This window comes from Bradysia coprophila, unplaced genomic scaffold, assembly GCF_014529535.1.
Source record: "Bradysia coprophila strain Holo2 unplaced genomic scaffold, BU_Bcop_v1 contig_297, whole genome shotgun sequence".
NCBI classification, from domain to species: domain Eukaryota; kingdom Metazoa; phylum Arthropoda; class Insecta; order Diptera; family Sciaridae; genus Bradysia; species Bradysia coprophila.
The window spans coordinates 7,809,921-7,837,530 of NW_023503555.1; the positions used below are offsets into that span (position 1 = coordinate 7,809,921).

At 38.1% G+C, this 27,610-nt stretch overlaps 6 protein-coding genes and 1 long non-coding RNA gene across 9 annotated transcripts; 3 read left to right on the top strand and 4 right to left on the bottom strand.

Annotated features, from left to right (window-relative positions):
- On the top strand, positions 1-5,675 carry LOC119079068 (cytochrome P450 4d1-like). Its single transcript, XM_037186877.1, has 4 exons — positions 1-856; positions 3,974-4,043; positions 4,722-5,248; positions 5,312-5,675. The coding sequence occupies exons 1-4, from the start codon at positions 325-327 to the stop codon at positions 5,644-5,646; spliced, it is 1,464 nt and encodes a 487-aa protein (XP_037042772.1). The 5' UTR covers positions 1-324; the 3' UTR covers positions 5,647-5,675.
- A 271-nt stretch (positions 5,676-5,946) lies between these two features.
- On the top strand, positions 5,947-8,567 carry LOC119079030. The gene is made up of 2 exons (XM_037186814.1): positions 5,947-6,726; positions 6,847-8,567. Exons 1-2 carry the CDS (start codon positions 6,006-6,008, stop codon positions 8,439-8,441), a joined length of 2,316 nt encoding a protein of 771 aa, XP_037042709.1. The 5' UTR covers positions 5,947-6,005; the 3' UTR covers positions 8,442-8,567.
- A 1,166-nt stretch (positions 8,568-9,733) lies between these two features.
- On the top strand, positions 9,734-10,721 carry LOC119079136. The gene is made up of 2 exons (XR_005088102.1): positions 9,734-10,335; positions 10,400-10,721. It is a non-coding gene; the product is annotated as an uncharacterized LOC119079136 (long non-coding RNA).
- An 882-nt stretch (positions 10,722-11,603) lies between these two features.
- Positions 11,604-12,727, bottom strand: LOC119078636. The gene is made up of 4 exons (XM_037186231.1): positions 12,645-12,727; positions 12,209-12,532; positions 12,005-12,150; positions 11,604-11,937 (listed from the first exon to the last, which is right to left on the bottom strand). Exons 1-4 carry the CDS (start codon positions 12,725-12,727, stop codon positions 11,711-11,713), a joined length of 780 nt encoding a protein of 259 aa, XP_037042126.1. The 3' UTR covers positions 11,604-11,710.
- Positions 12,728-15,331: 2,604 nt separating this feature from the next.
- On the bottom strand, positions 15,332-16,380 carry LOC119079114. 2 transcript variants are annotated; one of them, XM_037186938.1, is made up of 4 exons: positions 16,298-16,380; positions 15,863-16,189; positions 15,645-15,796; positions 15,332-15,580 (listed from the first exon to the last, which is right to left on the bottom strand). In XM_037186938.1, coding segments are annotated over exons 1-4 (705 nt in total). In that variant the 5' UTR covers positions 16,300-16,380; the 3' UTR covers positions 15,332-15,356. The 2 variants fall into 2 exon arrangements, with proteins under 2 accessions (XP_037042833.1, XP_037042834.1); XM_037186939.1 differs by lacking the exon at positions 16,298-16,380 and having other exon boundaries at positions 15,863-16,275.
- A 3,440-nt stretch (positions 16,381-19,820) lies between these two features.
- On the bottom strand, positions 19,821-22,059 carry LOC119079059 (probable cytochrome P450 9f2). The gene is made up of 5 exons (XM_037186865.1): positions 21,864-22,059; positions 21,550-21,800; positions 21,335-21,485; positions 20,206-21,271; positions 19,821-20,135 (listed from the first exon to the last, which is right to left on the bottom strand). Exons 2-5 carry the CDS (start codon positions 21,744-21,746, stop codon positions 19,966-19,968), a joined length of 1,584 nt encoding a protein of 527 aa, XP_037042760.1. The 5' UTR covers positions 21,747-21,800; positions 21,864-22,059; the 3' UTR covers positions 19,821-19,965.
- Positions 22,060-22,698: 639 nt separating this feature from the next.
- On the bottom strand, positions 22,699-23,723 carry LOC119079118. 2 transcript variants are annotated; one of them, XM_037186943.1, is made up of 3 exons: positions 23,260-23,723; positions 23,064-23,203; positions 22,699-23,010 (listed from the first exon to the last, which is right to left on the bottom strand). In XM_037186943.1, the coding sequence occupies exons 1-3, from the start codon at positions 23,580-23,582 to the stop codon at positions 22,808-22,810; spliced, it is 666 nt and encodes a 221-aa protein (XP_037042838.1). In that variant the 5' UTR covers positions 23,583-23,723; the 3' UTR covers positions 22,699-22,807. The 2 variants fall into 2 exon arrangements, with proteins under 2 accessions (XP_037042838.1, XP_037042837.1); XM_037186942.1 differs by having other exon boundaries at positions 22,699-23,013; positions 23,260-23,722.
- Positions 23,724-27,610: the final 3,887 nt, after the last annotated feature.

The following is a 27,610-nucleotide window of genomic DNA, read 5'->3' on the forward strand; positions in this document are numbered from 1 at the left end:
TTTTTCCGTGTCAATATCGTTTTTGTTATTGTGTTAGAAATTATTGGTCTTGTCGTTATTATCTGATTTGCTAAAGTTCTCTATTTACATAGAAATATGAAGAAAAAAAAACGGGTTAAGCGAAACTGGTATTCGATTTAAAACCCAAATTCGACAGAAACGGTACGGAACTAGACATTTATCAACTAGTGATTGGACGTGACCTTGATAAAAAAAAAAAGAAGAAATTATCAAAAAAAGCGAATTAAAAATTCGGCTAATCAGTGTTCGCTGTACCTTTAAACGCATTACATCATAGCACAACCGAGAATTGTTGTCGCCGAAATGGATTATTATTATTTAGCCACAGCGATACTCGTTGCTATCATCTACTACTACAGAAAGTACATGAAAATAGTTGAGTCGGTGAAACATATTCCGGGACCACCGATACTTCCGTTTGTCGGAAACGCGCTAAAGTTTATCGGAAAGACTCCTAGTGATTTGGTAACGATGGGCGAAGAAATGATCGAGAAATACGGTCACTTCATTCGCATACTACTCGGACCGAAGATCATCATTGTTATGTCGACTCCCGAAGACATTGAATCGTTTTTAGTGGACGGTAAAACGATGGAAAAGTCCGAAGAATATGAATACACGAAAGACTGGATCGGCGAGGGACTAATTACATCGACTGGTCAGAAGTGGTTTTCGCGGAGAAAAATCATTACGCCCGCATTTCATTTCGGTATTTTACAATCGTTTGTCGACACATTCGATTGTAATGGGGATATTTTCGTGGAGAAATTGAAAAATCGACAATCGATTGACATTTTTCCGTTTGTCGTACTGTATGCGCTGGATAATATTTGTGGTAAGATAAGAAGTAATCGCAGAAGAAGAAACAAATAGTACGGTGATTATTGATTGCACTGGAAAAACAATCAATGCGATTGATAACTGTACTTCAATTTCACAGATTGTGATGTTATATATATCAGCATTGTCGATAAGTGAGATTTTTCTGTCAGAGAGATGCTAATATGACGACTGGGTCGTTTCGACGGATAGATGGGATATGTCGAATGATTTCCGTCGAAACGACCCAGTCGTCATATTAGCATCTCTCTGTTTTCTGTTCAGTTTTCGCTAGTGCCACAATCTAGGGCAACGCCAAATTATTTGACATACTTTCCCGCACTTGTACCGAAATGTGCTACAAAAACCGGCTTTGTACAAAACAGTGTACAATTGGTTACCTATGACCTCGAGGCATCGTGTCATAATTACACATCTAGAGCATAATAAAGTACTTTGTGCTACCGGGAATTGAAATACGACTCTTTTCAGCACTCATTTTAGTGTTGTAAAGTGACTTATTTCAGCACCCGTTTGATGTGATATTACAACACTTAAAGCAGTGTGGATATGGAATTTGGATGAGTTGTTACAGCATTCGTTTGAGAAAATGCAAAGCAATGTGATCGATCAAATTTGAAGAGTGATTGTTTACAATGAAAACTATGATTTTTTGTGCTCTTGTCTATTTCAATTCTCGGTTGGCACAAAGCATGATGTGTTACACGTATTGTAATGAGATTTTTTCAGCACACGACCCAATTTTCCTTCAAGGAAAACTTGAGTCTAGTGCTGAAAAAATCAACATTACAATACTTGTAACACAACATACTATTGCACTCGATGTCGCAAATAACATCTTTTTACATTGTCCTTGAAAAATCCAATTCAGTAAAGTTAAAACATTTTAATGCTTAATGCTTAGTTTCCAAAAAAGTACTCCGTGTGAGAGGAAAACTTGAGTCTAGTGCTGAAAAAATCAACATTACAATACTTGTAACACAACATACTATTGCACTCGATGTCGTAAATAACATCTTTTTACATTGTCCTTGAAAAATCCAATTCAGTAAAGTTAAAACATTTTAATGCTTAATGCTTAGTTTCCAAAAAAGTACTCCGTGTGAGAGACAAAATTGAATTTTTTCAATTTTTGCTTTGTTTATTTGAGAGCTTGCTCTCTCACGGAGCACTTTTTGTTGAGTGGAGTGGGCACTTAACTACTTATCATTGATTATTATTATTATTATTAATCGTATGGTAACAATGTTACCGTAACATTCTTTTACTTATCATTGAAAGTAGGGTGCGATGAATTCTGTACATTATTTCCTATTGTAATGATCAGGCTCGACAAGGTCATACAAGAAAGTTTCAGTTTTTGGGGACTTTCGATTTTTTTTTTGCATATACATCGCCTGGTGAGCTTTTTGGTCGCCAGTCGCTGTGCTGATGATTGAAGATTCTATGACAAATACCATAACCCCAAAAAAATGTGAAAGGCGGCACGCCATAGAGGTACCTAGAGTATTTATGAGGCGAAATTCAATGAAAAATCATCTCACACACACCATCGACAAAAATGTCTTTTTTTTCCTTTTTTTTTAAACATGACAATCGTACTTGCTCCAGTGACATTTTATGTGTGAAATATTTAATTAAATCTATTGTTTTGATGTCTTAAAATGCGTCGAAAATACTATAACATAATTCAATGCACCAATTTTGACTGCAAATCATCCAATTCAAATGATTTTATTAAGCAAACGTCAAACATTTACTGCAACTTTCAAAACCTTCGCGCATAAATAAGGTAACTTGAATTATGTCAAATTCAAGTTACGTAGATAACTGTACACGAAAACGACACACACACATTCAAGAGATGATTTTTCATTTTCATTTGTCATTTTGTTCCATTGAGATGGGCCTTGCGGTCAGCATACAGCATACCACCGTTGTAATCATTGGGTCTCTTCCTTCTATCCACCTCTACTTAAGTATTCTCAACAGATTCATACGAAATCTACCACCTCATTAGTTTTCACATACTTTTTACTGTAGAACGGTGTTAGCCAATGATCGTCGCATAGTTTTGTAGTTGCAATCGATAACATGCCAAATGATGTTATAGCAGTTAGAAATTATGCAATTAGTAAATCTAACTTGTAGGAAGCCAGCAGCAGTGAGCCGGAAAAGTTTTATTAACTTTTTAATGCGTTATTGAACAATTCAAAAATGACATCTTCCAACGTGTGCTTGTGGAGAATGTTTCTGACAGGACATTATTGTTGGAAATTATTGTTATTGTTTGAACCATCTTTATTGGCCGACGACCTCTAATGTTATAAGAGACGGGGTTATAAGCAAGGTAAATATAGTGAGGAGGTACTGCCATATATAACCGAATCAGATGTGCGGTGGCACGAAAGTTCGATACAAACGCCATCTCATCTCTTCGTTGAAAGCAAAAAATGGAATAGAAAGTCGGCCATCTGTTGTGAGATAGCGATAATATTTTTGTGAAATACAAGTAAACCGTAGTCAACCATTTAAAAAAAATATGTCATTGGCATCGAACTATATTTACCTTGGTTATAAGGGACGCGAAAGAGACCTAATTCAAATTTTTCTCTTGTTATACTGTCAAACTTGACTAGAGAACAAAGCTAGAGTTAGTTTCTAAACATCAACATCATCATTAGCAATTTGCAACAGAGATAAAAATCTCGTTACTGAGAAGTACAAATTACACATCAAATGTGGTGTTCCAGTTACTGACGCTGCTGCGTTGGTGGGCAAAAATGTTATCTATTGTTAACATAGCATGGATATTCAATAAATCATTTAGGCATTCATACAAGAAATGAGAATTTAAAAATATTTTCGGCTGAAAAACACTCTCGACCTTTGTTATGACAGTTAGAAACACTTTTTTTTATGTGCCGGTGCAGAAAACAGGGATTTTGCATACATTTTTTCTGGGGTTTTCAGCCACTACTTCCATGAAAAACGTTGTGCTTATCTGGCTTGGCGAAAAAGTCTGAAACCCGTTGACCATGACAGACACGCAAAATACTATTGTTGATTCTTTGTGAAATCCGGAACTTCATTTCTTTTCTCTTTTTTTTAGAATCTGCAATGGGTACGAAAATCAAAGCTCAATCAAATTTGAATTCGGACTATGTAAAAGCTGTAGAAGAGTAAGATTCTAAATAAAAAGGGAAAACTAAAACAAAAATGTTCATATATATGTACAAACAGTCATGTCAAATAGATCGATGCAAAGAGAGGATTCGCTCAGTTCCGCTGTATATTTAATTTTTGTCGCTATACGGTATTGTTTAAACTTTCAGTGAACACAATGGACACAATGGGAAAGAATGAAATACACCATCGATATAATATACTGTAGATAATGAGACACGAACAACGAAATTTCGGAAATTTCGCAAAAAATACGAATCACTACACAAAACGAAGAGAAAAAGGAAATTGAGAAATGCAGAGTTTCAATGATTTTCAAATATTTGTATGAAATTATTTCGCACGCTTTCTCAAAACGTAAGTTACGTTACACATACATCCATGTGATGTGGTCTTTCCGCATAAAGTTGCTTTGACATTACTTATCTACACTATATTATATCGATGAGATACCACTCATATTATTTTTACCGTACATCGGCAAACACCCATTCATCCTTACGAAAATAGCTCTCTTTGCATCGGTCTATTAGAGAGATTGTGCAAATATCTCGAAATTTCTTGATCGCTCAGTCTCTCTATCAATGTACGATCAAATTGGGTGTATGATATTGGGAGCACTAACATGCCTAACATCCCTGACAGCATCTAAATCCTTTTTTTCCTTACAATAGGATAACCAAGCTGATCACAAGGCGCCACCTCATTTTACCATTGCGAAATGATTTCGTGTTTAAAATCACCGGTTTCCAAGCAAAGCAAAAGAAACTGCTGAAAACATTGCATGGATTCACTGACAGTGTAATAATTGCACGACGTGATGAGATTATCAAAAATATCAACAACAGTGGCACGAACGTCAAAAGCAGCCTCATTGATATTTTACTTAAGTCTTCGATCGATGGCAAACCGCTCAGCAATCTCGATATTCGAGAGGAAGTCGATACATTCATGTTTGCTGGTCATGATACCGTTAGCAGCGCCATCTCTTTTACCCTGTACAATATTGCCAGAAATGCAGAAATTCAGAGAAAATTGTTTGAGGAATTGTGTCAAGTTTTTGGAGATGATAAGCAACGACCGCATACTCTGAAAGATCTTAACGAGCTGCGGTACATGGAGCTAGTAATCAAGGAATCATTACGGATTCTCCCACCAGTACCTTTCATTGGAAGGAAACTCAAAAAGGATACTGTTGTGAGTAAGTGATCTTCGAACCGACCACACTTCCCTCAAATATCCATTCACAAATTACCCGTTTCAGATGGGAAATTGTTACCCAATGGAGCAGATGTCGTGATAGCTCCGCTGCTGATGGGACAAAATTCATCGATCTGGAAGGATCCTCTTTCGTTCATACCAGAACGCTTTGAATTGGATAATATGTCGACATTGAGCCCATTCAGTTTTATGTCGTTTAGTGCTGGACAGAGGAACTGTATTGGACAAAAATACGCCATGCTTGAGATGAAAAGTCTTGTATCGAAAGTTCTGATGAATTTCGAAATTGAAGTTGAGCCGGGTTTTAAATTAGGTCTAAAGCCGGTAATTGTTTTGAAGCCCACTGGTGGTATTAAACTGAGGTTGAAGGATAAATAAATGGTTGAATCAAAATTGGTTTTCGGCTCCGTGTATGTGTCAACTGGCAGCAGACAAAATGTGTAACACCTTCCCTCCGAAACTGTTTTGTTTAATCTTGACTCAATACTCGTGTGTCGAAACTCTTCGATTAGAAAGACTGCCAAGTATGTCGATCGCTAATTTTAACCCACTTTATCAGCGGCTCCATTTTTAAAATTTGACCCAATGAACCCACAATTAACAGTTTCGAAGGCCACACAGAATCTTTGGATGCAATCAACGTATAATCTCATTCGAGTAGCTCTAATCGCTTGCACAACAAACAACAGAGATTAGTTGAAAATAAATTCTCGAATTGTGCACGTTATACCAGCGAGATGCTTCGCAATAAAATTAATTTTGTTTCGCTTGTGTGGTGTATTGTGTTATATGGACCTTTGCAAAGAGTCATTACCGCCGAACCGTTGTCCAATGATGACGTAATGGTGATAGAAGGTCGTACCATTCACAGTTCGCATATTAAGCTTCTGCTAGCCGACCGAAATATAACGAAAATTTACGTCTACCTTACGGACACATTTCATGTCGATGCTAATTTGGAGTTGAATGGAATCGAAGAAATTCAAATCTTCGCCAATCTATGGAATATAACGATGCCCGTGACATTCGACTTAAGTGGCACGGATGGTGCGAGTCAGCAGGAATCAGCAGTCAACGGATCGGCAGGCTATGCCGGCAATGATGGAACGGCGGGCGGTAATTTTTTCGGACTGACAGGGGAAATAATCAACGGCGACTATTTAACGGTTAGATCAAACGGTGGAAACGGTGCTGCTGGTCAAAATGGTTCCGGAAGTGATGACGTTTATGTTTTGTTAAATGTCGATGATGGCAGCGGCGAAAGTGGTTGGTTTAGTAGCGGCGATATATTGAGTTATTACAAAAAGTATTTTAGTGATAGAGGATACGACGCAGAAATTAGTGACGTTGACGATCACACATCTCTCTATGCGGTCTTTGTGCATAATCGAAATATTAATTTCACCGTTGAATTGCATCCGAAAAAATGTTGCGGATCGACTGGAATCGGGGGAGTAGGTAAGGGATGAAGCTTTCAGTTAAGGGTTCGCTCTTCAGTATGTCAATCAGCCGTTAGTTCTTCAAAAATTGATTTTAAAAAAAATTCTTTGTCTTCACACCTATCATTTTCCTTAACAGGAGGACTCGGCGGTCGAAGAGGCGAGTTGCGTTTCTATCATATTGGCAACAACAAATCGCAATCGACACCCAGGCTCGTAGCATATGATGGAAACATTGGGAAGCAGGGCAAGGATGGCAGAACTTGCGAAAGTCTAGCCCTCAACATTCGCATTGACGCTAAGCTGCAAAAAGCTATTTTCATTTTTGTTCCCCTGCATCACTCCTTCTCAAGCCAAGTTACTATCCTTAATCACACCAGTAGTTCGAGATGTGAACCGTTGTACCTAACAACATTCTCATCAGATCCAAGCGAACCCAATGAAATCGATTTTTCCTCTGCGATTCTTCGGTTTAAGCGATTTTTGCTTAAAAATATGAAAAATGACGATGCGTCCCAAGCGGCCATCGTCCAGGAGACATATAAAGCCATGGACATCGATAACAGAATAAATTACGAAAATTCGTTAAATGGACTGTTGATGGAGGCGGTGGAATTGGAGAAAATTTACTTTGAGCTCGAAAGTTCTATTGATGTAACGTCACTGTACGAACGTTTACTGCATCGAGTCGAACGTGTGATGCTAAAACATGCAAACAAAGACGACGAACGATCACTAACGCATCTCCGATTCATTTTATACTTAAAATTGGATGACATGAGAGCATTGTCCGATACCACACTCTTTGTGAATCTGGAACAATTCACCAAAACCGTGGCCTCCAGAATTGAATTAGCATATCGTTTGGTCTCACCAATTAAGGACGTAAATGATGCAGAGTCGCAAACTAATCTGAACCAACTGCTGTACAACGTACACCAAAATTCTTTCCTCGACCAATACCATCAGGCCATCGAATGGTTCCGTTTCATTTACTTCCCTTTCGCTGCTAGTTATTTAGAAAATTATCGTCTACCTGCATCACCGTCGGCTTATGCCGATTTGAATGCCATTGTGTCAATGACGACCTCACATCTAAACACATTAAGTCAGGACATTAAGAACATCGATTGGAACAACTCCGGAATTATGTTGAACCTCAACCATACTTACTTAACCGATCCACAAAACGCCCTCTATATATGGAGGAATGCAGATGTTCGAAACGAGATACGGCAATTATTCACAGGGAGGAAGGTCACATTGCTAGCCGATGTAAGGACAAGTCGATTCAACGCGTTTAAATTCAATACAATCGACGTAGTGTTCCGATCGTCCGAACAAACAGTTAACGATCGGTTGAAGAAGGTACTAAGCTCATTCCAGTTGAACTTGAATCACACCGGCCGTTCATCATTTCGATGCAACACCAATTTCTATCAAATAGACAGCAAGCCAACATTTCTAATTTCGCGTTTCGCCGAAGATCGAACTCAAGAGTCTCGCAATGACGTCACCGATAAATTGCGAAATAATTATCCCATCCTCAGTCCGTTTACTTTGTGGGAGCTTCAGTTAGTTGAAAACGATAAAAGCGTTCCACTCTTAGACGCAATAGCTCAGTTCAGAGAGTTGGATATTGATATTGAATTGCACGTCACTGGAACGTATATCGAGGAGCAAGTTCCGATCTGTGATAATGAAAATTTGGCAAAATTGTATACGCCAATTTAAGGTGAGCGAAGGTTTTAACCATACGACAAGCATAATCATGTATAATAGTATCGAATCTAGTACTTCATTCGATCTCAACTTCTGAAATAAAATGTTTGTTGATGCCACATTTGAGTAAATAAGATTTTCCCCTCAGGTAACTTTTTATTTATTATCTACTTGAGTCCTGTACATCCCCTTGAGTAGCAATGATAAACCTTGTTTGTGGTGATGTAGATTAGAAAACTCAGAATTTGTGTCAATTTTCGTGAATTATTGCGTTTTCTCGCAGTAGATTACACCAGCACAAACATTTATCGTTTCCAGACGGACGCGGATACGAAGTTATAATCAAAAATATATAGTTTTGCGTTGACACTCACTTCAAAAACGTCATCCAACCGAGCTGCGGGTGGCAGCGTTTCCATTACACGCGATGCATTGTAGCGTTGGATGGCCAGTGAAATTCGTTGGTTGAGAAAATTACTCGCGACATTTGATCCTGTCAGTTCGTTTAGCTTGGAGCCAATAGTGCCGATGAAATCTTTTGCCTCTTTGCCCATGGTCCGAGCGTTTTAAATGCGACCGGGACGAAGATGTAATTTAATGATTTCAGTTCGGAGTATTTCTTGTGTTTCAGTTGGCTACCATGCTCGGCTACGGCACATGCACGTTTCGATGTCTTGATAATGTATGAATTGGCCAAAGTGTCCAGACAAGTAGCGTCCCATAATAAAGGTTTGCTTTTTGAAGGTATTAAAGTCAATCCGTCCGGTGGCTTGCCGTCGTTTCTGAAAATGCCCGGTGGTACTAATGTGGATGGTATGGTACATTGATAGAAGAAAGGGCTAGGTGCATGATGCTGTACAATTCGGAGTGGATACTTTGATACTTTGAGATGTTGAGCATACAACTGAGACCGTGTGTGCCATCGTCACGCACTTCTGATTCACAACGACATGTGGGTTTGTGGCATATTTTGCCACCCAGGCGTAGACCGATTCAAATTTTGATTGTGTTACCGTCCAGTACAGTTAATTATACTCTGCCGTGATTACGATAGAAATTACATACACTTTTGGACAGCTGACCCACAGAATACTTAAATTTAACTGGTTTTCATTCTTCATCTATTGTTCGAGATATTCAATTTAGCGCACGAAAAAAGTATCGATATGGGTGTGCTGTATCGTTGAAGTCACTCATGCGCCACTAAAAATAAACACTCAGCCGTTAAAATGTAGTGGGAAGAATATTATACGCGTTTACAGTGGTATTGTGCGGTGCTTCAGTGGCTTCAGTAGTACATATGTGGATGTGGTATCACTTTGACATTTCAGATAACTTATAATGAGAATCGACGTACTTGTTTACATCTTTATTCTGGACATATTAAAACCAAAAAACTAGGCGACGTACAGAATGATAGTGGTTTATCTGCATTAGTGTTCAACCGTACAAAAAAAAATGTCGTGTGCCTTACTGTTGTATATTTCCATTGCCACGATTCTACTTTATTTTACCATTGAAATCAAATGTTGTTCTTTGAGCACAAATGACATCATCAGCCTCATGAGTTACAACGAAAATTATAAACAGGACCCTTGCTATATTCAGTGGCAAGCTGAACAAGATGCAAAATTGGCTGGACTATGGAAACAAAGAGACCAGTTAGAAAGGAGTATGCATGAATACAATGAACGACGAAGAGAAAATGAGAGAATAGAACGAGAGAATCGGCAGAGAAGTTATACTTCGACAACTGTCCCTCGGAAGGAATCAGGAGTGTGGAAACTGTTAGGAATCTGTGTTGGTGCCATAGTTGGAATTTGTTGTTGTGTGGCTTGTGTTGCCGCTTTACAGAGTAATAACAATGTTCCACCGATAAACAGAGCGGTTACTGTCCCTTTTACTGGTAAATTGAAGAATTAAAGGTTAAAAATCAATTCGGTCAATTTTCTAACCCGATTCGGTTTCAGCATCACCACAAGTTCAGATAACCTCGGTGGTATCTAGCAACCATATGGGAAGCCAATCTACATTCACCCCGAATGCCAATAACAATTTTAGTAATCTCGCTGCATCGCCCTTGCAACAGGATTCTCGTTCCGATCTACCACTTACGCCAAGAAGACAGGATTCGCTTCCGAGCTATGAGGATGCTGTAAAAATGGCCCGTCCAATAGATTAAGTTACTTTTTACACAAACCAAGAAATTTACTCAGATTCCGTGCGCTTATTTACTGTACATTGCTTCTTAATTGCTTTATTGAGCAACAAATACATGAAACGATTAATATCTGCCGCTTTTCAACGTATTTTCAGTTGATACAGCAAGTCACTTCAAAGTAGTGTTTGCTCTTGTCGATGGACTCTTGTTTTAGATATATCAGTTTGGGACGATCGGGCGAACCGGATCTTAAGACGCCCGTTTCATTCTCCAACCTGCAGGTACACTCAGAAGTATTAGAGAGTCCCATAATCCTAAGGTCAAACTGTTCCAGCCGCAGTACCCGACTATCGCTCCTATCACTCTAGAAATCTTATGATCCAGGCCGATCAGAAAATTTACCTTTGGTTGGAAAAGGAAGAATCTTGTGTGCTTTCCTCCTTCGCAGTTCTTCCATCGCTCGGGGTGCTTAACCTTCATCCAATCCTTGACGCATAGCGATTGAGGTGTTGGTACTTGTGGAATGTGGATTAGCATAGCACTGCTTCTAGGATTAACATGGAAACTATCTGTAGACGTATCAGACTAGATAAAACACGTAATGTGTGAAACATTTGGAGGATTTTTGACGTCTGACGTTCGAGTGGTAATGCTAGAGGCAGTTTCTATGGAACGAAGTCAAATTCAATCTAACAACTGAACGAATCAAACCTGACTCGACAGAGAAGTGTTCGTATACGCTCAGCAGCGAGGCACCTAATAACAATATCCCTGATTCAATAGGTCTGTCCTAACCATACGAATTGTCAAATTACTTTCAAATTTTATCGATAGAGACATAGCCTCTGAAAACCGATCTCTGTGATGAAATCGTGTTTGTTCGGTCAGCGAAAATTCGTGTTTACAGCAAGGCAATATCATAGCGATTGTTTACAAAATTTGGAAGCCTAAAATCACTCGGTGTGCCTTCCTTATTTGGAACAAATGATAATTTTTTAACAAAAAACTATTAATTGTGACTACATGGCGTCTTTGTTGCGAAAAAAAAGTGACTAACAAAATAAATATTCAAAAAATAAGCGTTTGAGGTCCGTGTGTTTTCTGTTGCATTCTGTGTAAATTATTCGGTTGGAGGAGCTGAAGCCATTTTTACAGCTTCATCGTAGCTTGGAAGCGAATTTTGTCTTCCTGCCATAGGTGGTACATTAACACGAGAATATTGCCGCGACGACGAAATAATGCCATTATTGAAGTTGCTATGAGCAATAGCTATGGTAGACATGGCTTCATGTATCAATGGATCGTTAGCTGCTTCCGACGTCATTTGCACAAGAACATTTAGAGATTCTGTAATCAAGAATGGTGAGGGACATACAAAAAAAATTACCAGAATTATTTTCTCAGTTCGCCTTACCTCTTGATAAGACGTCTCTTTGGGGACTTTCGGTCGCTGTGTCTGTTGCATCGTCTTCGTTACATATAACAACGCAAATTGTACAACAACAAATTAGTACCACGACAAGAGTAAAGACTAGTGATATTGGCACTGCCGATTCCTTTCTGTAATTTACCACAATTCGTTTTTGTCGATACGAATAACAAAATAGTTTCTACCTACATTGCAAGAGCGGGTAAGGTAAACGACGATGAAGAATACATTTTCTGTCGGTTCAAACGATCATCGATTGCCTCCTGTACTCGCAATCTGTCAAATTCAATCAGTGCTTTTTCGACAGTGGGTTTCTGTGGGCCGGCCAGTTTTGCATCCTGAGTAGCTTTCCATTGAATATAGCATGGATCCTGCAGAAAATTTTCCTTGTCATATATGAGGTTGACGATGTAATCTGTGGTCAAGGAGCAGCACTCGATTTCAATCGGTAGATGAAACAGAATGGTAACTATGGCAATGTAGTAATTGATGCCGTTGTTGTGTAATGACATCCTTAAAAATGGAAAATGTTTTTAGTCCAAACTATCTAGCACAGCTAGACGTGCAGACCCTGTTTCTGTGTTTTAAACGTAAACATTCAAGTCGATTTTATATGCACACTTACATTAATGTCAAAATGATACCATAAATGATCAATACCATCGACACGATCAATATGATCAGTGCATCTGTCGGTTCTGTAGACATTGGTCTGATGTCGATAGCTTTTGCGCGCATAAATTCAATTTGAAATTTGATCACTGAATCTAACTAAACGAATTTAAGAGTCATATCGCCAAGACTTCAGGTGATTTTTTTAACTTTGGGAACAAGCCGACTCCGATTTTAATGAGTGATAGCTCGTTGGATTCGTCTTTCAATTCTAGGAAACACGTATCTTTAACTTTTTCTAAAAAAAATTTGTTTTCTGTGAAAAGTGTTCAAAAGTGATCACATGTCAGAGGGTACCGAAAACAGTTTTTCGGCAATAACTCAAGAAAAAATTATTTTAAATTGTTGTAATGTTGTACGATTGTCGGCCTTGGAAAGACCTACAGATAGAGTATACGCACCGCTTGGTGCTAGTTGATCCACGAGAGCTATGACTTAAAATATAGTGAATGTTCGGAGAGTACTGCTTCTCTGCAGCTTCGTTGTTCCACGGAACTAAGTATGGGGTGTTGTAGCTGGCCTCACCCACTATCGTTCCACACATAAATGAGCCCAGTACTTTTGTGCTGCAAGCCTACAGAAGTGTTGGAAAAAAAGTTGGTGCCAAAATGCAGATTTTTTTCTTCTTTCCGGGGGCTCTACAGCTGGAACAGCATCTGGAACGGTACTATGGCAGTCATTCTTTATCGTCTACTATTCTTTTACCTTATCAATAGAAAAACGCTTCGATATGTCACGAATATATCAGATCCAATGTTAGTAATATCAAGAGAAAAATTATAAAAATTTTCTCGGAGGATTTTAGTCGAATAAAGTGTTAGCGTATAGCAAATGACCTCAGGACTCCGGAACAGTAATCAGTTTTTCAATCGGACCAATATTTGCTACGCGACAGATGTTTGGAAAAACGATACGATCAAGTGGGAGCAAACGGTTTGCCAAACTCCTGTCACGTAGCAAATATTGGTTCGATTGAAAAACTGATTACTGTTCCGGAGTCCTGAGGTCATTTGCTATACGCTAACACTTTATTCGACTAAAATCCTCCGAGAAAATTTTTATAATTTTTCTCTTGATATTACTAACATTGGATCTGATATATTCGTGACATATCGAAGCGTTTTTCTATTGATAAGGTAAAAGAATAGTAGACGATAAAGAATGACTGCCATAGTACCGTTCCAGATGCTGTTCCAGCTGTAGAGCCCCCGGAAAGAAGAAAAAAATCTGCATTTTGGCACCAACTTTTTTTCCAACACTTCTGTAGGCTTGCAGCACAAAAGTACTGGGCTCATTTATGTGTGGAACGATAGTGGGTGAGGCCAGCTACAACACCCCATACTTAGTTCCGTGGAACAACGAAGCTGCAGAGAAGCAGTACTCTCCGAACATTCACTATATTTTAAGTCATAGCTCTCGTGGATCAACTAGCACCAAGCGGTGCGTATACTCTATCTGTAGGTCTTTCCAAGGCCGACAATCGTACAACATTACAACAATTTAAAATAATTTTTTCTTGAGTTATTGCCGAAAAACTGTTTTCGGTACCCTCTGACATGTGATCACTTTTGAACACTTTTCACAGAAAACAATTTTTTTTTAGAAAAAGTTAAAGATACGTGTTTCCTAGAATTGAAAGACGAATCCAACGAGCTATCACTCATTAAAATTGGAGTCGGCTTGTTCCCCAATCACCTGAAGTCTTGGCGATATGACTCTTAAGGGGCAAGCCGGTTTTACACTTAACGGAAATATGTGACCGTGACACTTGCAAGAAATCTTAAACATAAAAAAAGAGATTGGAAGAGAAGGACTAGGATAAAGGGATTGGGATATGAACAAAGTGATTGGGACGAGAAGAGAGCGAATGGGATGAGGGCGAAGAGACACGGAGAAAGTGATCGGGACATGGGGAAAGGGTCTGGAATTTTATGCGTTTTCCTCTTTCATAGTCTCTCCATCGCTCGGTGTGCTTAACCTTCACCTAATCCTTCAGCGCTCACACGCATAGTTGTTGAGGGATTGGTATTTGTAGATTGCCGGTCATTTTATAAACGTTTTGATTACCTTAAACACCAGAATGTCCAGGTACCCACAAAAGTACAATCTGATTACTCCGACCCATCTCGTTTAGGCATTCCTTATGCTGTTGGCTTATTGATCACAACAGGCGATACAAGCGCCTTACTCATAGATTCGCTATCGGAACATATGCAAATTTTCTGCACTTGGTTGTCTTTCGGCAGCGCTTCGCTAACCCTTTTTAGGAACGCAGCTAATGTTTCCGTGTGCAAGTCACTGGAAAGTTTTCATTGATTGCCTGAGCAATCCTACCATGACCAGACAGGAACGACCTATCAATGAACGCCTATATAACAAATACAGATAATTCAACAGGCCTTGTAGACTCGATGCAGAGCTACAATACAAATGTGTACATTCATCACTGTCATTTAGGTCATCTTTTTGCTTCGACATTTCAGAATTAACATTGTCTTCTTCGCTTGATAAACGTGTCCAACGAAGGGATTTCCAAAGACAATTAAAAAAAAACTGAAAATTGTGACTCCAATGCGTCTTTGTTGCAAAATAAATGTGACTAACAAAATTAATTTTTAAAATAAGCGTTTGAGGTCCGAATGTATTTTGTTGCATTTTGTGTAAGTTATTGTGCAGGAGGAGGTGAAGCCATTTTTACAGCTTCGTCGTAACTTGGAAGTGAATTTTGTCTTGCTGCCATAGGTGGTAGATTGACACGAGAATGTTGCAGCGACGACGAAGTAGCAACATTATTGAAGTTGCTATTACCAATAGCTATGGCAGGCACGCCTCCGTGTATCAATGAATCGTTAGCTACCCCTGACGTTGGTTGCAGCACATTCAGAGATTCTGAAACCGAGAGTGGTGGCATATAATAAAAACAACCAGAAATTCATTTGTCAGTTCGTCTCACCACTTGACATTACAACGTCTCTTTGGGTAATTTCGATCGCTGTGTCTGTTGTCGAATCGTCTTCGTTACGTATAACAAAACACATTACACAACAACAAATTATTACCACGATAATAGTCAAGACAAGTGATATTGGAAAAGCTGATTCCTTTCTGTAATTTAACACAATTCGTTTTTGTCGATACCAATAACTTAATAACTAAATAGGCTCTACCTACATTACAAGCGCGGGTAAGGTAAGCGACGATGAAGAATAACTTTTCTGTAGATTCAATTGACCATCAATTGCTTCCTGTATCCGCCATCGGTCAAATTCAATCAGTGCTCTTTCAACTGTCGGTTTCTGTGGGCCGGCCAGTTTTGCATCCTGAGTAGCTTTCCATTCAATGTAGCATGGATCCTGAAGATAATTTTCCTTGTCATATATAAGGTTGACGATGTAATCTGTGGTCAGGGAGCAGCACTCGATTTCAATCGGAAGTCGAAACAGAATGGTAACAATTGCAATGTAATACTTGATGTCATTGTTGTGTAATGTCATTTTCCTTAAAAATATAAAATGTTTTTAGGCTAGATCAGCACAGCTAGACGTGTAGACCCTGTTTCTGTGTTTTAAATGTAAACATTCAAGTCGATTTTATGTGCACACTTACATTAATGTCAAAATAACATCATAAATTAATGATCAATACCATCGACACGATCAATGTATGATCAGTGCACGGGTATGTCAGCGCCGACTAGTGCGTGTGTCTGTTCTGGAGACATTCGTGTAATGTCGATAGCTTTTACGCGCAAAAAATTCAATTAGAATTTTTATCACTGAATCTTACTAAACGAATTTAAGGTGACATCACTGTCGTCCGTTTTCCAGCCGTTGTGCCTCCGTTGACAGTTTGAATTCAAACTATGCAAAAGTCATTGAAACAGTAGAAATGTCACGTAAACGAAGAGACAAACGGACAACTGTGAATATAGACTTAACGGGAAAGCCTGTGTATTACTTGATAAAATGCTCTTGCAAACATGATACTTATTTTTCTATCATATCGTTAGTATCAGTTCAATTGGCTTCACGCAAAGAAGGCAGTGTCGCTTAACGGTGAACGACACGCCCGCGTCGTCCACTTGCAAGAAATCTTAAGGATGGAGAAAGGGATCGGAACACGGAGAAAGCCCGAGTAAAAATAAAATCTCAATTGAGAACGGTTTGAGCTATCTCAAAGTCTCAAATATTGGCTGAGGATTGGAGAGATGTTAGAAAAATTTAAATTTTGAGGATTGAGCAACACGCGTTAACCAGTTGGCGGTCGAACATCCAGGTTAAGCATCAATCGGCGCGGTTTGTACTTAGATGGGTGACCGGAAAAATCATCAGAATAAGGTATAACTTTCAAATAAAAAAAATACAAATTTCTAAGTTCAGATTGGCAAATTATGAAGAGTGCTGCCATCTCTGCATAAAATATGAAGATCATCGAACGCAAAAAACTCAGTGAAAGTGATAAATGGGGGAATGAAGTCTCGGTGAGGGTGAAGTCTTAATGAGAATAAAACATTAGATGCATACAGGAAATCTGAGTTAGAGACTTATGTCTAACAAAGTCCTCAATAACTCACAAAAATCTCACAATACCCTCAATGTCTCACGAAGTCTTCAATGTTTCACAATGTCTCAATATTTCACAATGTCCTCATGGTTTCACGAAAGCCTAGATGTCTAAAATAGTCCTCAATTTCTCACAAAAGTTTCATATAAGTCGCACAGCGTCCTCAATATCTCACAAAAGTATCACAACATCCTAAATATCTCACAAACATCTCAAGGTATCACGATGTCTTACGAGCTCTCTGCGCTAAAAATGTGTCAAACATGTCTATATCTGTCGAAATCAGATATCTCACTCCCATAATAAAATACGTGAGGATTTGAGACATCTCAATTCGATTTTTCTTTTTACTTGGGAGGCATTGGGACAAGGAGAATGGGATTGGGGCAAGGAGAAAGAGATTGGGACATGGAATAAGAGATGAGGACATGGAATAAGGGATTGGGACAAGGAGTCATTTATAGAATGCGTCAGCATTTGCTATATGATTTATGTGGTATGTACGATCGCCCAAAACCACTTGCAGTGGAGGTGTGACGCAAGTCCTGTTATCCACTTACAAAAGAACTGATATCGGTGTAGATGACGCTTACAGATTCTACACGCAAAAAGATATGCGCCACAAATGGCAGCTGATGAGCAAAGTACGCGAAAGTTTAATCAACAAAAATCTTACCAGAAAAATTTTAGGAAGAAAATTATAATAAAAAAGTTTGCGTCAAAAAGTGGCAGATGATTCGGCTTTCTTCCGTTTGAATTCCATTCATTAAAGGAATATATTTCACAATTATAAAAATTTTCCTTCCTCAACATCTGCCACTTGTGACGCAAACTTTTTTATTATAATTTTCTTCCTAAAATTTTTCTGGTAAGATTTTTGTTGATAAAACTTTCGCGTACTTTGCTCATCAGCTGCCATTTATGACGCATATCTTTTTGCGTGTAGAATCTGTAAGCGTCACCTACACCGATATCAGTTCTTTTGTAAGTGGATAACAGGACTTGCGTCACACCTCCACTGCAAGTGGTTTTGGGCGATATCAGCTCCTTTGTAAGTTGTGATTTTTTAGAATTGGGTCGAAGATAATATACAATTATACTATGCAGTTTGAACGAAAATACTCTTCTTAGAAAACTGTATAACTTTCACGAAAATCGAAAATTTTACGGAATTCACAAATCTGATGAAAGTCGAAAAGTCTAAAATCGAAAAATTCACGAATATCGAAAATTCGACCAAAATCGAAAATTTGAGGCACTTAAAACGCTCATAGCTCCCAAATAAGCGACTTTTTAAGAAAACCATGACACCATGTCGACTAGAATGTAAAACTCTATCAATTTGTCTTTTAAACGAACTTTCTATCTGCAGTATTTTCCGAGTTATGGCTGACATAGCTCGCACTTAAAACGCCCATATCTCCAAAATAAGCGACTTTTTAGGGAAGCCATGAAGCACGCATCGACTAGAATCTAAAACTCTATAACTTTGCCTTTTACACGAAGTTTCCATCTGCTGTATTTTCCGAGTTATGGCTGACATAGCTCGCACTTAAAACGCCCATATCTCCAAAATAAGCGACTTTTTAGGGAAACCATGAAGCACGCATCGACTAGAATCTAAAACTCTATAACTTTGTGTTTTACACGAAGTTTCCATCTGCTGTATTTTCCGAGTTATGGCTGACATAGCTCGCACTTAAAACGCCCATATCTCCAAAATAAGCGACTTTTTAGGGAAACCATGAAACAAGCATCGACTAGAATCTAAAACTCTATAACTTTGTCTTTTACACGAAGTTTCCATCTGCTGTATTTTCCGAGTTATGGCTGACATAGCTCGCACTTAAAACGCCCATATCTCCAAAATAAGCTACTTTTTAGGGAAACCATGAAACATGCATCGACTAGAATCTAAAACTCTATAACTTTGTCTTTTACACGAAGTTTCCATCTGCTGTATTTTCCGAGTTATGGCTGACATAGCTCGCACTTAAAACGCCCATATCTCCAAAATAAGCGACTTTTTAGGAAAACCATGAAACACGTGTCGACTGAAATCTGAAACTATAAATTTGTCTTTTAAACGAACTGTCTATCTGCCATATTTTCCGAGTTATAGGTTCCATAGCTCAATAGCTTAACACGCTCATAACTACGAAATTATAAGCTTTTATAAAAATTCCTTCAAATTAGTTTCTTAGAATTACGTCCTTAACATACCCTGAAAATTTCAGCCAAATCCGCCTGTAAATTCAGAGTGACAAAGTGACAGAGTGACAAAGGTTGGTAAAATTCATCAATTTCAAAATGTATGAAAATGAATTTCGAATAAAATACTTTGGGGGTAGTAGGAGCAAAGGGGGAAAAGTCAAAAAGTTCGTGTATATATGTTCCTCAGTCCTGCGGAAAAATTTTTTTGTCAAATTTTTCAGTGTGAACGGACTTGCGTCACGGCCCTTCACTAACGTAGGGCCATGATTATAGTAGTGGTAGTGATGTTATATTATACTAAGTGTCGTAATGTCAAGTGATGACTTTGATAAAAGCCGAGACGAGACGTTCGTCGATTATGTCATAACGTTACGAGTTATTTTTATTGACTTTCAATCAAACACTTATTGATACGATTTATCAGAAAATCTTTCATGAATAGCAATTGCCGTCCATTTTATTCAATACAGCTGCATGCATGCACCGCAATTCTTTGTTCAATTTTTACGTGGCTTCAGCTCCAAATGTAAACCATTTTCGGGCATCATTGCTGTCAACACTTTTTTCAGTTGCAGTGGAATTTCCGTTTTTTCATTCGGTTCGAATGAGAACTTTAGCAGTAAATAATACAAAACTGCTTTGACTTCCATCAGAGCGAAGCGAGAGCCTGCAAGTGGAAACACGCGAAATTCTAGTTCGATAATTTGAATTGGTTGATTACATTAAGTCGTACATACCGATACAGTTGCGCGGACCGGTACCAAACGGTATGAAGCTGCCAGACACAATGTTCCGTTTATTTTCATTGCTAAATCTCTCCGGATCGAATTTTTCCGGTTCGGGGAAGTATTTCGGATCATAATGAATTCCGTAGATCGGTAAGAGGCAAATTGAACCCTTTTCGATATTTACGGACAAGCTATCGTTCACACGAAGCACATAATCTCTACCACAAACCCGGTCGACGGAACTCGCTGGTGGCCACTTTCGTAGTGTCTCGGATACGACCTGATCCAAATATTTCATTTTTTGAAGTTCATCATAATTGATACGCTTACCACCGAGCTGCTGATTCATTTCGACAATTTCTTCATACAATCTCTGTTGTAGATCTGGATTCGTCATTAGTTCATACGATGCGAACATCAAGACATTTGATGTAGCTTCAAATCCACCCGCTAGAAAGATAAAACACTGAGCGGTGATCTCGTCGTCGTTTAATGTGCGATTGACGGTCGTTTTTTCGACTTCGATCTCTTGTACTGCGGCAAAGCCTTCAGTGTCTTTGACTTCATCTGATGGCTCATTCAATGTGCCTTTACGCAACTCCATCATCATATTTATCATGTCCGGTCGGACGATATTTTTCTCTTTCCGAATTTTCATTGTATCCAGAACAGTGTTTTGAAAGGAACTTTCTACTTCTTTATCCATTAGCGAAATGCCAAACGCACTAGCCACCGACGGTAGATTACTCATGAGCACAATTTTGAAAAATTGCTTTGCAGTGGACAAATTAACGGCAATTTTGCTGTTAAGAAAAAATTCATTTTCCGGTTTCGCGAACGAATCCACTTTCAATCCGAATGCGCAACTGGCAATCGAATCAAGTAGTGTACGCGAGAAGAAATCCTTCATTTCTACATCGATTTTTTCGCCATTTTCAACTCTCTTCAAGAAGTATTCTACAACATGCTCCGTGGAATCAGCCACCAGTTCGAACATCTGTCTCATTTTACTGCCAGTAAAGGCTGGACTGACCATGGCCCGATTGTTACGCCATTTTGCCCCTTTAGTAAAGAACTGTAACAGGGAAATTAAAGTCATCAGCAGTTCGATATCACTAATTTCCTTCAAACAAGTTACCAAATTGTTACCCCACAGCCGATCGTGCTTATCACTGGCGAACGAATTGTGATCCTCAAAATAATCGAAATCCTTCACTCCGATTCGTTTAATCAGCTCGGGCTCTCGAATGAGATATTGGGGTGCATTAAATGAAGATATTCCGTAAATACTGAGTGGACAGACAGAGCACACTATTAAAACCTACAATTCGAATGATATAACAATTTACTCACGGTTCATCTGGGAATCCTTGGTAGAGCAACTGAACGAAATCAGCCGGCGCAAATTTATTAAAAAATACTCCAAACAACGACGACGGACTGAAATACTTAACGTTGCGTTGTTCGAAGTAATTTCTTTTGTTTTTGCTCCATTTGTTGAGAGCATAAAAAACAAGAGGTACAGCCAACAACAACAATAGTAACAACATTTTGATGCGAGATGTTTGATTGTGTTGGTGCGTATCTTTTACAATATTTTTCCTTTGACAATACCGCGTTTTTACTTTTATTCAAAACTGAAAATTAGCACACAAGTGTCTCTTCGTCTACTTTCCTTAGTTGCACTGGTTACACTATAAAATTACCCCTTTAAAGCACTGAAGCATACTTTATAATGCAAGTTAGACTCATTCGAAGTTAATCTTTGTTTCAGCGAAAGCACAAATACCTCTACTAAACATGACACATACACGGCGAATGACGACTTAACTTATCTATATGCTTGTGTGCTGTGTGAAGTATTTACAATATACAGCAAAAATTGAATAGATTTCAAAAAAAAATAATTATCAAAGCCAATTAAATAAATTAGATTAGATTAGATTAGATCATAGTGCTGACATCGCACTTATATCCATATATGGATATCCCGAGCAAAAAAAAAAGTCGACGGAAATGTGAGCAAACATTGGATTGGACTTATTTTCGGTCATTCTTCGAGCAAGAACTGTATTTAGATTGTAGGTACTTGTCATATTGGTTCAGTCAGAGTATGTTGCCATATATGGATTTTATACGATTTTTGTCACATCAACGCCCGGTTAGTTGTGTCTGCTGTGATATCACCTTCCATAGCAAACTCTTTACATCAGGCCTTGGACTGTGATTATAGTACTTACCTTACCTCTGACCATAAAGTACTCTACAATCACTAGTAACTGTAAAATAATTGACAACAATAGTGCTCTGGATAGGGAGATAGTGTGAGGCTTAGACAATCAGATAGTGTGGTTACAGGTCAACTCACATGGCGAGCATATTGATTCGTCAATTATTATTTTTCTACGCTTTCTATTATTCTACGCTTTTATCGCTTTTCATCCATTTCATCTTTCTTCCTGCTTCATCCTCCCAACTTTCTTCTTTAAAAAAACGACCGACTTTAACAGTAGTTCAATATAATATTGCCGAAAAAAGCGACTTTAAATGTGAATGTCTTTGAAAAATAAGCGTTTGAGGTCTGAGTGTCTTTTGTTGCATTTTGTGTAACTTATTCTATCGGCGGAGCTGTTGGCATTTTTACGGCATCCTCGTAACTTGGAAGCGAATTTTGTCTCTTTGGCATCATAAGTGGTACATTGGCATGAGTGTCTTCCTGCGAAGACGATTCAGTGAGATTACTAAAATTGGCGTTGTACATAGGTCCCAATGGATCGCTCGATACAACTGTCGTTAATTGCGCTTGAAGCGGTGCTGAAACCGATGAGTATAAGTAAATTCTCCGAATTTTCGTTTATTCATTTTACCACTTTGAGTGACATTGGTGGTTGTAGTCGTCGTTGCATCATCACTGTCACACACGGCTGTAACACAAGCTATACAACAACACAATCCCACTATCCCACCAATTAAACCTCCCAGTATTTTCCAAATGGATGATTCCTTCCTAAACGGTACCACAACATAATACTCTCTCAACAGCAAGGGAAGCTGCATACTGACCTTTTGGTTTGAGCCACGTTAAATGTTTGAGAATAGCTGTCTTGCCTATTTGCTCGTTCTATTGCCTCATTCTCCATTCGCCTTCGATTGTAATCGTGCGCCCTCTTTTGTAAATCGTCTTGTCGTGCCCACAACTGAGCCAGATCTGCATCCTGAGCAGCTTTCCATTTTATGTAGCAAGGGTCTGATTCATAGTTCGGGTTTTGGTGCATTAGATCGATCATGGCACTTGTGGTCATCGAACAGCATCCGATTTCAATGGGAAAACGGACAAAAATCGTAACAACGATGGCAACGTAGTACTTAAATAAGACACACGACATTTTGGTCAAAATTTAATTTAATTTCGACCCTAACAATCTAGGGCAGCTACACCACCCTCATTACGACAGAAATGTTTTCGTTTGGTGATTATAAACAAATGTTAGACAATGTAGTATTGTTCGACGCATAATGTCAAAGTGATGTACCCGATGTAACTACAGTACCATAATAATTAATCATAGTTTGCGGCTCGGCTGTATCGGCTGCATATATTTTATTGGTATAATGTGTCGATTAAATCGATTGCTTTTTTGCGCGAAAAATTGAATTTTTAAATTGGAAGATTAATTTTGCCGAAATGTTATGGCTAAGACCAAAGCACGCTCCTGGCATGAACACTGAATTGACAAATGTCAAATTTGTAGGCTTTAGTAATAACAGCTACAGCTTAAAATTGTTTGTAATGTCTATTTTACCTCTTCATCAGCCCATAAGCTGTTTGTCGACTGGATGGCAAAAGAGTAGACAATCAAATGAAAATCTTTCTTATAGAACTCAACTTCCACAAGTCTTTATTATGGGACTCAATCCTTTTGTCAATTGAATTTCAATATCACACTCACACACAGGGCCCAAAGTAACATATCAGCTCGTGGGAAAAATCCCCCGTAGTCCCCCTCAAATCCCCCCGGTTTTTTTATAAATCCCACCGACTCGAAGGCACCGATATTAAAAAAAAAAAGATCATTGAAAACAAAACTTTAATCTAACTAAATTTAAGTTGTTTACCATAAGTTCACTAAACGTGTACTCGATTTAATGAAGAAGGCCGAAATCAAAAATTATTGCTCAATACAGAGCTGAACCAAGTTTTCGTATTTTTGCTCAATGTTCGACTAAGAGAAGATTCTCAATGAACCTTTGGATCCCACTGATCAGAATGTTTCACAAAAAAATCATTCTTTGCGGAACGGTCTAACCGTTTCCGATTGTGATGCGCTAGCGTTAAAAACACGAATGGTTAGATCATGAGTATGTTGTATCTAGAATTCCACTTACATCGTTGTGGGATGTCCAGGAACACTTGTCTATGGATTGTGGATACAATATGACTAATTGGAAACCATTTCCGCAAATTTACGAAAAAGGACATTTTCTTGATTGAATAACACCAGTTACAGTAAAAACTTCTCAACGGTGTTGTATGCGTTGGACAACTCTTAACATATACTCTAAAAAACTAGCGATAAAATATTTATTTATGATGTCACATCTGTGAGCCTCAAAAAACGAAAACTGTAAAGTATTCCAAATATTCAGTCTCAAGGAGTAGTGATCATGCTTCGTAATTTCGCATTTACACGCGTAGGAGGAAGAAAAATCCGAAAATGCTTCTCTGTATCGAAAACTCGATTTTCATGTAAGTGCCTAATGGTTATTTGTGTACCTGTTTTGGACGATTGATTTTAGGCAATTTCGCGGATTGTAGGCCGAACGAAGTGAGGCTTACAAGCGAAAGTGCCTTAAATCAACCGTCCCAAACAGGTGCACATGTAAGTTTTCATGCAGAGGGCCGGAAACCCGAGAAAATTCGAAAAATTGCCCTTATTTTCGGCCCCGAAGCATGAAAAAGTAATTATGTTTACTCTTTTAGGTGTGTGCACTGACAGTTTGAACTTTGTATTTTTTAAGTCTTTTGTTTTGTAATCAGGGTTCAATTCTAGATGGAACATACCCCCAGGCCCTCAAATAAAAAAACGCCTTGTAAAACGCTACATTCTGATCATGAGTAAAAAAAAACATCAGCTCGTAAAAATGATATTGCAGAGATATTCCTTCATCTAAAATTAACGCTGCATACTGACCTAAATTGTATCGTTGTTTCCAGTTTAATTTTCGTCTGAACAAACACCGAGCACTCTTCGACTATGAATGTTTCTTACTTTTATGGATAGAGATCTTGGCTCGGTTGCACTTCCCCGTTAGAAACGCAAATAGTAGATCCTTAAATTTTTTGATAATGACAACTCAAGATGAAGGTACATTACATGATCTAAAATGAACTAGTCCTTTTTTCAAGAAATTACGGTTATCAATTTCCTAAAGTTTCTTTAACTTCTTGGGTGTTTCTTTAATTTCTTCTGCATTTTCAGTTCAATTTTAGTCTCAAATATCAATCCCGGCAAAAACTCTTTCAGAGCAAAGTTGGACGCAGTCTACAGTCTATATGTGTGATAACTTCTAAAACAAGTGATATCGCTAGAGGTGACGCTGTCAGCGTCGTTACGCAAAATTGAATTTCACAGCCAATTAATTGAAATTAGCTGATCTAGTTTTCCAAACCATTCGCCAATTTTTTTTTTTCAGAAAAAATTTTAACCAACAGAATTTTGACTGAAAAATTTTCAACAAAAAATTCTGCGTCGCATGTGCCAGATTAAATGTTCTCTTAGACTTGTCCGTGAGCATCTGCCACTTTGCGACGCAGAATTTTTTGTTGAAAATTTTTCAGTCAAAATTCTGTTGGTTAAAATTTTTTCTGAAAAAAAAAATTGGCGAATGGTTTGGAAAACTAGATCAGCTAATTTCAATTAATTGGCTGTGAAATTCAATTTTGCGTAACGACGCTGACAGCGTCACCTCTAGCGATATCACTTGTTTTAGAAGTTATCACACATATAGACTGTAGACTGCGTCCAACTTTGCTCTGACAGAGTTTTTGCCGGGATATCAGTCGTTTTAGAAGTTAAGTCGGAAGTTGACGAAAATTAGAGGTGTGTGCCGGTTTTAAAATAGTCGGCGGCGGTGCGCCGACTGGTAAGGGATCGGCGGCGGCTAAATTATTTCAGAACGGCACATTGACTTAGTGTCAAACTTCGAAAGAACTCAGCTGATAACATTGTGATGCTGAGTTGCATAAAGTTGTTTTAGTAACACGCTAATACGTACCAATGATGAAATGGTCCATAATTGTGAACAAAAATAGTGTTGATAATCAAGGCTCCACATTTTGTCTCTTTTTATACACTTTAGGATATGCAAAAATTTCAAAAGTCTTTTTGTTACGCTAATTTTGCACATCTTTGATTTGAAATGTTTCAAGTATGTGCATGTTGTCAAAATTCGCAATAGTAAAGTCTACCTCTACACAGTAATCTTTGCATAAAATGCGTAATGTGCAGTGCCGCATCTAGTATACTCATACTCAGTGCTCCGGACCATTCTAACCTAGCGCACTTACGATCTATATCCATAGGATACCAATATTAGTTGTAAGACGCCGCTCAATGAAACCATATTTTACTTTGAAGTAAAAAAGTTGGTGCAATATTACGTCTTCTTGTGAAGATGTGACACTGTTAATTTTTTAAGTTATGGACTATGTATGCAAATGATTTTATTCTGCCGCTATTTTGAGCATAAAAATGTTTATACTAATTACGCAAAAATAAAAGATATCAATAAATATCGTTTCATCTATAAATTTATTCATTACTTCATATGAAACCTTGAAATATGTTTATGAACATTGTAAGAGTAACATTTGAAGTCATATTCCAAATTTTTATTAAAATCGTTGTAAATGTTGCACACATTACAAATGCAAATAATATGAAAACCTAAATTCTATATAACTTAACGTGTAGAAACGCTTTCATAGAAGAGAGCATATACATTTTTAGCCAAACGTTTTGTCGTTAAGTTTGTATCATTGAGAAGGTGTCATTGATTCCGAATTGTAATGTAAGCTGTGTAGTGACCGCTATGTTGACTATTACCTGAAAATTTGACGAAATTCGAAAATTTGACGAAATTTTAAAATTTAACGAAAATCGAAAATTTGACGTAAATCGAAAATTTGACGAAATTTGAAAATTTGACGAAATTCGAAAATTTGACGAAATTTGAAAATTTGACGAAATTCGAAAATTTGACGAAATTTGAAAATTTGAAGAAAATCGAAAATTTGACGAAAATCGAAAATTTGACGAAATTCGAAAATTTGACGAAATTTGACGAAATTCGAAAATTTGACGAAATTTGACGAAATTCGAAAATTTGACGAAAATTAAAAAATTTGACGAAA

Bases quoted from the DNA above. Each gene is read 5' to 3' on its own strand.
- LOC119079030 (XM_037186814.1), top strand. From the start codon at position 6,006: ATGCTTCGCAATAAAATTAATTTTGTTTCGCTTGTGTGGTGTATTGTG. The intron at 6,727-6,846 runs GTAAGGGATGAA...TTTCCTTAACAG, and splicing joins GACTGGAATCGGGGGAGTAG to GAGGACTCGGCGGTCGAAGA.
- LOC119079068 (XM_037186877.1), top strand. From the start codon at position 325: ATGGATTATTATTATTTAGCCACAGCGATACTCGTTGCTATCATCTAC. The intron at 4,044-4,721 runs GTAAGATTCTAA...TCCTTACAATAG, and splicing joins TATGTAAAAGCTGTAGAAGA to GATAACCAAGCTGATCACAA. The intron at 5,249-5,311 runs GTAAGTGATCTT...TACCCGTTTCAG, and splicing joins CAAAAAGGATACTGTTGTGA to ATGGGAAATTGTTACCCAAT.
- LOC119079114 (XM_037186938.1), bottom strand. The intron at 15,797-15,862 runs GTAGGTAGAGCC...GTTAAATTACAG, and splicing joins ACCTTACCCGCGCTTGTAAT to AAAGGAATCAGCTTTTCCAA. The intron at 15,581-15,644 runs GTGAGACGAACT...TCTCGGTTTCAG, and splicing joins AGACGTTGTAATGTCAAGTG to AATCTCTGAATGTGCTGCAA.
- LOC119078636 (XM_037186231.1), bottom strand. From the start codon at position 12,727: ATGTCTACAGAACCGACAGATGCACTGATCATATTGATCGTGTCGATG. The intron at 12,533-12,644 runs GTAAGTGTGCAT...TCCATTTTTAAG, and splicing joins GGTATCATTTTGACATTAAT to GATGTCATTACACAACAACG. The intron at 11,938-12,004 runs GTAAGGCGAACT...TCTTGATTACAG, and splicing joins AAGAGACGTCTTATCAAGAG to AATCTCTAAATGTTCTTGTG.
- LOC119079118 (XM_037186942.1), bottom strand. From the start codon at position 23,582: ATGTCGTGTGTCTTATTTAAGTACTACGTTGCCATCGTTGTTACGATT. The intron at 23,204-23,259 runs GTCAGTATGCAG...GGTACCGTTTAG, and splicing joins AACGTGGCTCAAACCAAAAG to GAAGGAATCATCCATTTGGA. The intron at 23,014-23,063 runs GTAAAATGAATA...ACTCATCGGTTT, and splicing joins CACCAATGTCACTCAAAGTG to CAGCACCGCTTCAAGCGCAA.
- LOC119079059 (XM_037186865.1), bottom strand. From the start codon at position 21,746: ATGTTGTTACTATTGTTGTTGTTGGCTGTACCTCTTGTTTTTTATGCT. The intron at 21,272-21,334 runs GTAACTTGTTTG...TCCCTGTTACAG, and splicing joins GGCTGTGGGGTAACAATTTG to TTCTTTACTAAAGGGGCAAA. The intron at 20,136-20,205 runs GTATGTACGACT...TTCCACTTGCAG, and splicing joins CGGTCCGCGCAACTGTATCG to GCTCTCGCTTCGCTCTGATG.